At 41.3% G+C, this 13036-nt stretch overlaps 1 protein-coding gene across 5 annotated transcripts in view; it reads left to right on the top strand.

Moving 5' to 3' along the window:
* myocd (myocardin) overlaps positions 1 to 12771 on the top strand; it is a gene marked incomplete at its 5' end in the record, with an annotated part of 63750 nt that extends 50979 nt beyond the window's left edge. For 4 of the 5 annotated variants that reach the window (XM_084342617.1, XM_084342621.1, XM_084342619.1 and 1 more), the window contains 9 exons: positions 1060 to 1164; positions 1304 to 1632; positions 3460 to 3616; positions 3728 to 4261; positions 4441 to 4941; positions 5535 to 5675; positions 6087 to 6215; positions 8853 to 8910; positions 9086 to 12771. In XM_084342617.1, coding sequence (XP_084198743.1) covers positions 1060 to 1164; positions 1304 to 1632; positions 3460 to 3616; positions 3728 to 4261; positions 4441 to 4941; positions 5535 to 5675; positions 6087 to 6215; positions 8853 to 8910; positions 9086 to 9702 — 2571 coding nt within the window. In that variant the 3' untranslated portion in view covers positions 9703 to 12771. The remainder of the gene's footprint in view (positions 1 to 1059; positions 1165 to 1303; positions 1633 to 3459; positions 3617 to 3727; positions 4262 to 4440; positions 4942 to 5534; positions 5676 to 6086; positions 6216 to 8852; positions 8911 to 9085) is intronic. The other variant, XM_084342618.1, reaches the window with a different exon arrangement.
* Between the last annotated feature and the right edge of the window lie 265 nt (positions 12772 to 13036).

Genomic DNA, 13036 nt, shown 5'->3' with positions numbered 1-13036 from the left:
GTTCAGTCCACCAAAATACTTCTTTAGGGAGTAAACGTCTTGCATTCAAAATATTACTGAAGTAAAACTGCACAAGTATTATAAACAAAATGAGGCCTATAAAAGTAAAAATACATGTTGTCCAGGTAAAACGTCCCACGTCACTGTTATATATCATACTACTGGATCATCATTAACGATCCATTAACTTGTGATTAATTTAATGTTGCGGCTGCATAGTGAGACTTCACTTGATATATTGTGGGGTGTCGTTATACTTGTTATAGGTTTAGAATGTCAAAAAAGTACCATATATTGCTCTGAAATGTTGTGCAGTAGAAGTAAAAATACTCAGGTAAAGTAGGAGTACATGTGACTTAAGTAAAGTAGTTGAGTAAATATATTTGCTGCATACATATATTTTAAATATGAGTTTAAAATATGAAAATAAAAACCCTCTGGCTAAACTTTATTTCAGTGTCTTTAAATTAATTAATCCATTTATGTCAGTGGGTTCAACTCATCAGGGTTAGAATGAAAATGAAATGTAAAATGCATATAAACGTAATGCATAATATAGGGCTTTACTCTAACTATAAATACTTGACTAACCAATTGCATATGAATACAGAAATATAAACAGATAAATACAATATATAGCTAACTTAAATAATGAGCATAATAATAATCATGTGGCAGTTAAGTCATCTCGTTTATTTGCCAAATATCAAAATGTGCAAAAAAATAAATTGTGTTTAAATGTTAAATCAAGTGGACAGATTGTTAAATATCGGGATGTTAGCATTGCCACTGTTAGCATGTTAGCAGTTTGACATTGATGCATTGTTGTGACCAAGTAGAGCCACACAAAGCCACTAGCATGGCTGAAGACTCTTAAATCTTGCTTTCCAATTACTTTATTTACTGTTTAATCTATAGAATGCAAAAAATAGTGAAACATATACAACATACAACCCAGAAGTCAGAGATATTCAGTGTACATTTTAGAAGCCGGCTCTCTGAGTGCCTCTGATGGACCCAGAGAAGACTACATACAGTGTTGTTTATATTGGTGAACAGGGAGGTGCAGCCCGAGACCCACCTGATCAAAGCCAGGATGAAGGCCTGTCTGGTGCCAACAACAGCCAGGCGACTCCCCCAATACCTGTTCCTGCTATTGTCAAGGTCAGCAACATTTAAAGAATGTACCTCCATCTTCCCTTCACTGATGAAGCCGACTTTACACTTCATTTTTTGTGCAATTGCCTTGTAAAGACCAATAGCTTGCATGCTGACACTATCTCACCCTCCGTACTCTGAACAGTCCAAGACGTCAGACAAGAACCGTCACAAGAAGCCCAAAGATGTGAAGCCAAAGGTGAAGAAGCTCAAGTACCACCAGTACATTCCTCCGGACCAGAAGGCAGAGAAGTCCCCTCCGCCCATGGACTCGGCCTACGCCCGACTCCTCCAGCAGCAGCAGCTCTTCCTGCAGCTGCAGATCCTCAGCCAGCAGAAACACGCTCACACACATCCACAGTCGCAGCAGTCTCAGCTGCACACACACACTCCACAGACACAGGCCCAGGTCCAGGCTCAGCAGCGGCAGCCCGCCTTCAGCTACCAGCCCCACCCACAGACCCAGACCCAGAAGTAAGTCACAGAACTGATGATTAAATATTTAGTCTACTGCTCAAGGTCAAGAAGGACATTATACACTTAAAGGGACACTGTGTAGTTTTGGGGAAGAAATTTTAACTCAGAATTGTAACATTTACAATATTAATGAGGTAATAATACAAACTTTTTCCATAAGTGAATAAACAAGCTGTTCTCAGAGGACAATAAGGTCCCAGAACACTGTTTGAAGCTAGAAAGGTGGCAGGGTCCGCCACATATAAACAAAGTAAAACAGTATAAATTGTGTTGTCCTTTAAGGTCAGTTTGTTTATTCAGTCATGAAAACAGAGAGTTTCAGCCAATGAACATCTTCTCATTAACATTTCTTCACCAAAACTACAGACTGCTCCTTTAAGTCAACAAATGAAGTCTTATTTGTTATTACAAAGTGCCTGTAAGTTGGAACAAATGGATTTATGAATGGTCAATAAATGATTTACTAATGTCACATAGTTCAGTATTAGGTAGTGCTTAGTTTGTTACAAAGTTATACCTGTTACTTTCTATTAATGACTCTCTACTACTATTTATAAAGATAGGTAGTGCTTGATGGCTTATTGAAAAGTTAGAAACAACAGTATTAGTCAGTCATTAATAAAGGGTTATGAGTCTGTCACTTTCTGATAAGCAATCAGCAAAACCTAGTAAGTTAGCAGCAAAGGCTAGGTAACTAGCAAAAAAGGCTGCCTAAAAAGACCTACTTGTGATCATGACCTACGTTACCTTTAGTACCTGCTTTTTAGCCTGTAGGCGGAAGCTGTTTGCATCTTCGAAGGTATTTTCATGATCTCATGGAGGTTTCCCATCTTCCTGGGATGTGAAACCAATGTTTCTCCTAAACCTTGTGTTTCCACAGAATGTGCCTGTGAATGTAGCATAAACGTATACTATAAAGGAGAGACCAGCGGGGGCATGTTTGTAGTGCTGTTGCTCAAAAGCTGGGCACAGTCTGGAAATACTGGATATATAGATGTGGGCAAAGATATTCAAATGGCAAAATGTCTGCTGTGAAAAAAGTTCTTTCAAGGTACTCAGAGACCCTGGATTGCTGCAATTTGCGTCATAATACTTATCCCCTCTGAGAGTCCTAACTCAGACGAATCTGAACCCACAGGCCCACTCTTATAGATTCAATATGACTAACACGTCTCAAGGACATCATTATCTCTGTGGACCCACTGAATAAACGTCCATAAATCTGCATAGAAATCATTCTAAAGAGACATTCTTAAAACTCCAGAACTTGCCTGAGAATCTTAATGTTTTTTCAGTTTTATTCAGTGTAAAAGTAATCCAGTGTTAATTATCCGTACATTCATTAGACCACAGCAAACAGGCACTGCTAACAGGTAATTCAGCATGCCTTAACAACACAGTTGTCTCAGTGTTGTCTGAGAGGAGGCTCACAGTGACAGACCATCCTTGCCCTGGACATACATGGACACAACCTTCACATTATTATAAGCGTTGGGGAAATATGACGAATATGTGAAATGTTAAAAATTTAAAAATTATAATGTGAAAGTAGAAATAGAATACATATACATGTGTAAAGCTTTATATTGCTTTGTAAACTTCATTTTTGACTCATCACAGGAGGATTTCTCCCAGTGGGGCAACTCAGAACTTGTTCTTATGAATAAAGCACGATTAGAGAATCATTTACTTTTCACATAAACGTTATTTACAAAGTATAATCCAGTTGTGAAGGGTGTCTCATTAGAGGTGGTACCAAGTTGATGTATGTTTTTTACTAATGCTACTTTTACTAATTAAACCACTTCAATTGTCTCATTGCAGAGGAGCCAATGAGCAGCTCTCAGCTTGTAGCTCCAGCGGTCCATCCAGCCAAGCCAACAGTAACTCCTCCTCCCCGGTCAAGAACACATATCCCAACCAAAGCAACATCTCACCGGTCAAACCTGGGCCCCTGCCAGCTAATCTGGATGACCTAAAAGTAGGTTGTACAAAGTAAAAGTGAGATAAGAAAAATGGACTGTACAGGAGATACAACAGGAGGGCTGACATAACTACCAGTTTAACATCTCTGTTATTTTTGCTATTAAAGGTATCGGAGCTCAGGCAGCACCTGCGTATTCGCGGCATGCCCGTCTCCGGCACCAAGACGGCCCTCATCGAGCGACTCCGACCTTTCAAGGACTCTAACGCCGGCTCCTCGCCCTCTGGCTCCTCTGACATCACCACAGTGACCTTCCCTGTCACACCAACAGGGTCCCTGTCCTCCTACCAGTCCCCGTCCTCCTCCAGCGCCCTGTCTCAGGGAGGCTACTACCCTTACCCCAGCACCTCCTCCACCCCTCCCATCTCTCCAGCCTCCTCCGAGCTGTCCCTCAGCGGCTCGCTCCCCGACAGCTTCAGCGACGTCCCCATGTCCTCACCAACACAGTTCGCCCTGCAGCCATCTCCGGCCCAACTCAACATGGAGGATGGCCTGGGAGGAGGCAGTCTGGGCGGGGGAGGACTGAGGGCCGGGGAGGGTGGATGTATGGATGGCATGGAAGCTGAAAAAGATAAGATGTTGGTGGAAAAGCAGAAGGTGATAGAAGAGCTGACGTGGAAGCTGCATCAGGAGCAGAGACAGGTGAGTAACCATCAGCATATCCATCGACATAGACCCTGTGTGGAGGTTCAAGCCAGCACTGAATGTAATATGAAAATACAGACACGGTGTGAAAGAACAAACATATGAAGTTAAAGCTGCAAACATCTTTAGAAGCCTTAATTGAATGACATATTTATGTTTCTGAACATGCTTGTCAGGTTGAAGAGCTGAAGATGCAGCTCCACAAGAGGAAACGCTGCTATGGAGCAACACAGGACGCCATCCCGCCCCCATCTCACCCCTCCATGCACCACCAGCACACTCCAGCCATGATGGGCCAGCACTTCTTTGGGGTGACCATCAAGCAGGAGCCCATGTCCTTGTCCTCCAGCTGCCCTCTGTCCTCTCCCAAACAGCTGAAGAGCTCTCCTGGCAGCTGCATGGAGGATATGGGACACTGCAACACCAACCTGCCCAACATGGGGGGCCCCGGTGGGCCGCAATGTATGGACACGACCCCGTCCTCTGGCAGCCCCTCCACAATGTCTGCCTTCCTCAGTCCACAGTGCTCACCGCAGGACTCCCCCATTGGAAAGCCTTCTTGTAGCCCCCAGCCTTCGTCTCCTAACAACCCCTACCTGCTGTCACCCCCACTGGGAAGAGACGGCTGCAGTCACCCTCACCCCCAGGGCAATAACAGAGCACGCAACATGCAGCAGGTATGATGTACTTCTTAAATGCTCTGTGGTGAAGTCAGACAAGTAATAATTCCAAGTGATAAATTACCATGGTTAGAAATAACCTAAATTGTGATGTTGTCAGTAGACGATGGTATAATCAGAAAACTACTGAATATCAGCCTTGATAATGATAAATAATGACAGTGTTAGTTTTCTGATAATTAGCAGGTATGGTTTACCAAATGTTTGCCAACTTAGTTTGACATGTTGGCATGCTAAATTAAATAAAATGAATGCTAAATTAATTATGCCAATTAATCTTAAATAGGAGCTGCTGAGGCTGATGAAAATGTCTTTTTTTTATTTAATTGATTTTGTTTTGGTCAGGGGATTTATGAAGTCAGTCGGGGTTATTGTCTGGGGACCATGAAATCCATCTTACACGTGTGGAAATATCTCATGCTCGGCTGAAATGGCGGACTGACTAGCATGGCTGAAAATGCTCTGATTTCTCACCCTAATCTTCTATAGTTCTAAAAACAATTGTAACCACAGTGTCTCTGAATGGTGCCTCCATGGTTCTAATCTCTGTTGTGCTTCTAACATACATGGTTACATTTGACTCTTGGCAGATGCAGCAGAAGAATGGCGGCCAGGCTGTGAACTGTTCCTACCCTTCTGACCAAAGAGGCCTTCAGGGAGTCTTTCCCAACTCGACTGATTGTGGCCACGGCGGCTCAGCCAAGGCTGAAAACCAGAATATGCAGCCAAAGGTAAACATTATGTCAACATGAAGGGCACTGCAGTGTTGTCATGTACCTCATCTGAATCACCTCACCTTCACGTAACTGTTGTCTTCTCTATTCATTTGTGTTCTGTCTCTGACTCTATATAATTGTGTGTTGTTATGAGGTTCATTGTCGCTCTCGTCATGGCTCTGCTCTTAAAAACAGAGTTCATCTGTTTTCATCACATATTCCTTCACATGTTGGTGACTTTTCCTTTACAAGAACACAACGCCAACCCTTTCCTCAAAGTGAAATGGTTAATGTCATGAGATTATTCAAACACGGGGGCCTGATTAAACATTTTTTCCGCTTTTTAAAAATCTGCAGTACACATTTGGTAAGCTCCTCCATTCTAATTGGTGAGCTAATGTCACTTTTCACTTATTTCTCATATAGATGTCAGTATTGCCCTCACCTCGGCATGTTGGCCAAAAGTGCCAGGTCTCTCCCCCTGCCTTCAGTAGCTCAGATTCAGATGCATCTGACTTAAGACAGCCCCCATGCTATGAGGATGCAGTAAAGCAGGTAAACTCAAAATCATGCTAAAATTCAGTGGAGAATGGCTGGCCAGACTTATTTTATTTTACCTATCGGCGTTGCTCTTCTCCTGTCTCCTGTTTTTTGTCTCTCCATCACCTGTTCTCCACCCCTTTGATCCATCCATCCGCTTTGTTCACTGCACTAACTTTCCACCCTTTACTAACCCTGGAGCAGATGGGTGTTTGAGTTGTACAAACGTTTTTTGAAGGCAGATGTTTTTCAGTTGGAGAGGCAGCTACCGAAGCCCTACCAACAAATGATCATTAGACTATGTATGCTTTTCTCAAAGACATCAATGGCAGAAACATGTATATACATAAATGTATATATATAAAAATTGTTTGTTAATGTTGTGTTTTATTTAAAAAAACATTTGGCCAATATATTAAAATTGGATTTTTTAACTGTCAAATATTAATGTGGGTGACACTGATGATGTTGCAGGGACAGCGAGCTAGCCAACTAGACACTACAGCACTTGGAAAATGACTAAGCCTGCTAGCTTGCTAGCTAGCATAGAAAAGCTAACACTGAAAAATGTCAATTTATTCAAATTACAAAAATAATAAAAGAAAAGAAAAAAAATCTCACTCATCTGGCAGTGGTAGCTACAGTTGCAGTCAAAAGTGTACATCCACTCATAAAGAACATGTTTATCATGGCAGTCTTCAGTTCCAGTGATTTCTACAGCTCTCATGTTTCTGTGATGGAACACATTTGTCATAAACACATTCATGAAGTTTGGTTCAGTAATGAATTTATTATAGGTCTTCTGAAAATGTGACCAAATCTGCTGGATCATAAATATACGTACATTAACTTGAACAATCAATTCAGGCGATTATAGAAAGTTTTGTGAATCAAATGTTCTTTGTAGCATGACCTCATAGCTTCTTCTGAGTGATTCTGGTTGATAACAGCTGGTGACTTCTCTGGGCCCATGTTAATAGGGCTTGTTTGATACAGCCACTAGACTCAGCCACAAACACTACAATGGGAAAGTCTAAAGAGCTCAGCATTGATCTGAAACAGCACATTATTGATTTGAACAAGTCAGGAAAGTCACTTGAAGACATTTCAAAGCAGTTACAGGTCCCAAGAGCAACTGTACAAACAACAGTTTGTAAGTATAAAGTGCATGGCACAGTTGTGTCACTGCCACCATCAGAAAACACAAACTATCACCTGCTGCTGAGAGAAAACTGGTCAGGATGGTCAAGAGTCAACCAAAAACCACCACCAGAAAGTCTGCAATGAATTAGACAGAGTCCACAGTCAAGTGTGTTTTACATCAATATGAGCTGAGAGGCTGCCATGCAGGAAAGAAGCCCTTGCTCCAGACACGGCACTTTAAAGTTCCACTGAAGTTTGCTGCTGATCACATGGACAGAGAAAAAACCTTCAGGAGGAAAACTCTGCGGTCAGGTGAAACAAAACAAAACAAGCATGGTGCTGGTGGTAGTGTTCTGCTGTGGGGCAGTTCTGCTGCCAGTGGATCTGCTGCTCTAAAGAAAGTACATGGAATAATGAAGAAGGAGGATTATCTCCAAATTCTTCAGGAAAACCTAAAATCATCAGCAGAAGATTGGCCCTTGGGTGCAGCTGGCTGTTCCAACAGGACAATGACCCAAACACACATCAGAAGTGGTGAAGGAACGGATCAATCAGGCTAGAGGTTTTGGATTGGACTTCACAAAGTCCTGACTTGAACCCCATCGAGAACATGTGGACTGTGCTGAAGAAACAAGTCTGTGCCGGGAAACCAACAAATTTAGTTGAACTTCAGCGATTCTGTCAAGAGGAGTGGTTAAGAATTCATCCAGAGGACGACCAGAAGCTTGTGGATGGAGATCAAAAGCAACTAACTGAGGTGACACTGGCTGAGGGACATTTAACCAGATATTAGAATTACTGTATGATCCAGCAGATTTGGTCACATTGTCAGAAGACTTATAATAAATTCATTATTGAACCAAACTTCATGAATGTTTTTTGTGAAAGTAGTTTGTGTTCCACTCATCACAGAAACATGAGAGCTGTAGAAATCATTGGAACTGAAGACTGCCATGATATACATGTTCTTTATGAGTCAATGTCATTTACAATTAGAACTAACACACATTTCTTCTAAATTAACTTGAAGCATCATTTAGCCCAACCCTAAATTAATGTTGTTTTATGTTGTAAGATTAAGATTATGATGACTTGAAACATCCCCTCCCTTGTGGAACAAGCTAACATTACTGTAAGGCCATTTCATTTTACAATGTTAGCAAACATTTCTATTTAAGTGTAGAGAACAACAGCTTTGTTTACAGAACATGACGTCCAGTAGTCCACACGTAACTTCACAGCCAGGCACTCAGGGTGCTACGATCAGTAAACAGTGTCAGGTCTTTCTTTTTTGAGTCTTTCTCAAAAGTTACAAAAGCGAAGAGTTCCATCTCAACTGAAGAACTGCTTCGTCTACAAGAAAAGTTTGTGTGACCAAAACTCTGTTCTCCAAGTCTTTGTAACCTGCTGAAAGCTTGCATATGTTTCATAATGTAACTGAATTAAAATTTGAATTGTTAAAACAGTCTTCAGTTAATAAAAAGAATCACTTTCTTATTATTGTTCCAGCAACTGACCAGAAGTCAGCAGATGGACGAACTTTTGGATGTGCTCATAGAGAGTGGAGGTAAGGCGACAATTCACAAATGATGTTAGCGTAGCTAGCACTGCATGCACGCGTAGATGGTTTAAAGATGCTTCAAATCTACACGTAGATCACCAAGTGCCTTGGTTTGAAGTCACAGTGGTATCAGATCCCCGTCCCTGCTGTGACCCTCCCTCCTCTCCTCTTTCTCTTCAAGAGATGCCAGCTAACGCCAGAGAAGAGAGGGAGAGGTCCTCTGTAACCAAAGTTGTGCCTCACATTACTGTGTCCCCAGGGTGTCCCGGCCTCCTCATCCCGAGGTTCCACCGCCACTACGAACAGCTGTCCGCCACCCAGCTCCCTTACGACCACTCGGCCAATCACATCACTGAGAGCCACCTGGAGACTCTGCTGGGAAGTCCAATAGGCCGGGGAGGAGAGGTGGCCCTTCTTAAAATGGCTACCGAGGACGGAGGGCAGGAAGATGAAGGCAACAGAGACGGCGAAGGGTACGGCAGCCCCCACAACCACCACCGCCACCCTCATCATCCCCAGCAGGACAAACTTGTGACCAACAGGGATCTGATGGACACCCCTCTGTCGCCCATCAGCACCAAGGTGTCCGCCGTCCCAGAGGTGCAGGGGATGGTCAGCATGACTTTCAGCGAGACGCCGTGGGAGACAATGGAGTGGCTGGACCTGACGCCACCCAGCTCGGCCACAGCCTTTAGTGTTGCTCCACCTAGTGGACCCAGCATCTTCAACACAGAGTTCCTGGATGTCACAGACATTAACTTGAACTCTGCCATGGACCTTCACCTGGAGCACTGGTGAAAGCATCACTGCCACCACAGTGCCGGTTAGCAACATGCTCGCCATATGCCGTCAAACACAAGACACCAGCTTGCAAGTAGCTGTACAGACTGCTCATATCAGCTATGATCATACCAAAGAACTATTGAATTTTGACTTTTGAATACCTTAACAGCTTCAGTCCAAGTGCCAGAGGTTCCTCCTGTTATAATACAGTGGGACGTGACATCAAGTAGACCACGAGCCTACATCCATAGATTGATGGCTAAGTCAGAGGTTGAGCTATAGAATTATATTTTGACTTATCTTCTCCACTTCACTGAAATGAGGTTCTCATGTTGTCCTTATACCCAGAATCCAAAGACTAGGTGCTTTTTGACATGATCTTTGTCCATTTTGGACAACGACGCGCACAAACTGCCAAATAAGTATGTGGACACATGAAGGATGTTCTAGACAATGAAGTACACGACTACAGTGCTATATACCAACACTTTATGCAATGTCAGTGTTACGCCACCTAGACTTGAAGACACATTTTGACAATCATTGTATATTTTGAGTCTATGTTTGTATTACTGGAAAAAAAAACAAAGGACTTACAAGGTGAATTGGATGCTTAGCACGGCCATTTTGTAAATATCTTAACTATCTGTACTGACAGAGACACGTCGACGTCTGCATATTTTGTCAGTGGTGTGGGAGACGACACAAACCACAAATCTAGTGTATTATGTAACCAGTTCATCATTTGTTGTAAATATGACAAAAAAAATCTCACTGTGCACCTCTAGCTAAATACACATGTGTCACAGTTTGCTTGAGCTTAGAATATGTGTGTAGAAATGGTTGTCATTCCTTTGAAGGACTTTTTTATACAAGTGTCTTGATGCTATTTGGCGCATTTATCCACAGAATGACATTATGGAGAGAAACTGATGTCTTTGAGAAAACTTTGGTCTTATCGATTGTAGCGGCAGACAAACTGTGCCTTATATTCAACAGCTTTTCATGAAGAATTTTTTATACCAGTTTCCCTTTACAATTAATTACAATTAAAGCTGTTGACGGATAAAGAATAGAGAAAGCTTCGACAAAAGTCTATTTTTCTGTAGCTGAAAATTCAGTCAAATTTAATAAAAAACACAACTTCATCTCTCTTTTTGTTTTACTAAGTAGTTTTTTGTCCTTACAAATTTCACCCTTTCTATTCCCAGGCCCATCACAGTTATTTATTTTGTCTTTTATATATTTATATTTTATCCTGTATTTATACTGACATTCCTTTCTAACAGATTGGGGCTCTTTGATTTATCAGAAAAACTCCAGTGCTGCCATTTTGACCACGGACATTTCTTAGTAAATCAGTTCTCTTAAAAATGTGATACAGAGTGAAGAAACCACTTGTAAAAGCCATGCTTTCTTAAATCACTTTTCTTTAAGCAATCATATGAAGTGGAAATGTCCATTATAAGCACTTGTGAATAGGAAAATGTAATATATTCAGATCTTTACTGTGAATACTGCATATCAACACTGCATAAACTAGTACCAGAGCCAGCCTAGACACACAGTAGTTACACTAATGAGATGAGTTCAGACGGTTCAGTTGTGTCTGTTTTAAACACTTGTTAAAGGTTAGAGGAAGGACTCTGTCACTGTGGTGTGGACTCTCTTCTCTTCTAACGCTCAGCAAGACAGTAAATGAGCATACTTCCCAAAATGTCAGACTGTTGCTTTACGTGGATTGGCCAATCAGTTTCTTGCATTAACAATCATGTCCTCCGTAAACATGGATTTCACTTTGTGTTCTGTTTTGACCAATACTTGTTTTATTTTTCCTGTTACTTATAAAGTGTTGCACTTGTTAAATGGGTTCAGTGGTTACCTGTAGGCTACGATGCCCATTTTGAATATATGACAAAGCTGATATTCTTTACTTCCTGTCGTCTGTTTAAAGAATTTCTACTGGCCTTTATTTTTGTCTGTTTGTTTGATCTCATTCATTTAGCGATCATTTCCCCTAATGAAGAAAAGAAAATCACATCTGACAGAAGCTTCCATGTTGCTTAGCCACTGACTTGCTTTACTATTGTAAAAAAAAAAATACAGTATTTGCCTGCATCCCTGTATACTACAGAAAGAATAAACTTATCACAGCAAAATCATTTCTGCAGTCACTTTTTTTATTCGTGTCCAATTTGCAAGAAGCACACAATACAGCTGTTTAATCTTTTCCATGGGAACTTTATTTGTAACCCTTGATAAAGATACAATATAATATTCTTCGCCCTTAATATTATCTTATAATCTATTATGAACATTCTAGTAAATTGCAATTTGTACAACATGTACCCTGGAGATTCACCAGTGGTAAGTTAGCTTCCTGGAAATGTGTCCCATGAGAGAAGAACAGATCTGGACACTGTTCGCAGTGAAACGGCTCCGTCTGTCGTGTCGCATGAGACCGTGGGCTTCATCAGGGGTTTGCACCATTTCACATTACAGATAGAAATGTAAAGATCAGAGCTGACGCGACTCTCCGTTTGAGCTCTGGAGAGAATCACGTCTGGTCTACGCTGCATCTCCACCAACTTTCATGTTTCATGTTTTACCCTCTTTTGAATGAGCCACAAGTATTCAACAAGTCTGTCCTCAAACTCCCCGACACTTCCCGATGATGGTGGCCATTTTCCAACATGGCGGACATCTGTAGAGGCCTATGTTGTAGAATTTTAAATAAAACGTAAAGGGAAACTCCAGCTAATTTTTACACATATATGTCCATTTAACAGTCATCAGGAGTTCTGGTAAGCCTCTGAAAAAAGTTGTATAATGTCTTGTGTGGCTCTCGAGGAGCTTTGTCAAGTCTTAAAAAATAAATAACCTCATGATGACGTCATCAAGGCTATTCTTTTTGGTTTGGGGGCCCATATGAGTGACTGAAAATCAGGATACGTTGGCTGTTCTTTGTTAATCTGTCTCTCCCAATGTCATGAAAGCACAATAGTAAAATTGCTGGAAATGTAATACAGCATAAAATGAAAAAAAAAAAAAGCCAAAAATAACAACAATAAGCTGAACTCCGACGATGCCAGTCAGTGTTGAAATCAGTCCAAACAGGTGTTTTTTCGCATTAAGCTGAAGGAGTAACAATAACAGTAATACTCCGAGAAATGAATGATGTCATGTGACAAAGTTAACAGTTACTGAGATTACTGCATCCTCTTGTCTCCTGATGGTACAGGCTGTTACATAAATAACTTAACATTATTAGTAAGCACTAAGTTAAAGGATAAGGCTGGCAGTATTTAATGTTATGTTACTGGAATTTGCTGACAAAAATCACAACATT

Source organism: Pagrus pagrus, assembly GCF_965226575.1.
Source record: "Pagrus pagrus genome assembly, chromosome: 21".
Lineage (NCBI taxonomy): Eukaryota > Metazoa > Chordata > Actinopteri > Spariformes > Sparidae > Pagrus > Pagrus pagrus.
Note: the sequence above shows the minus strand (reverse complement) of the source record. Positions and strands in the feature narration are given on the sequence as shown.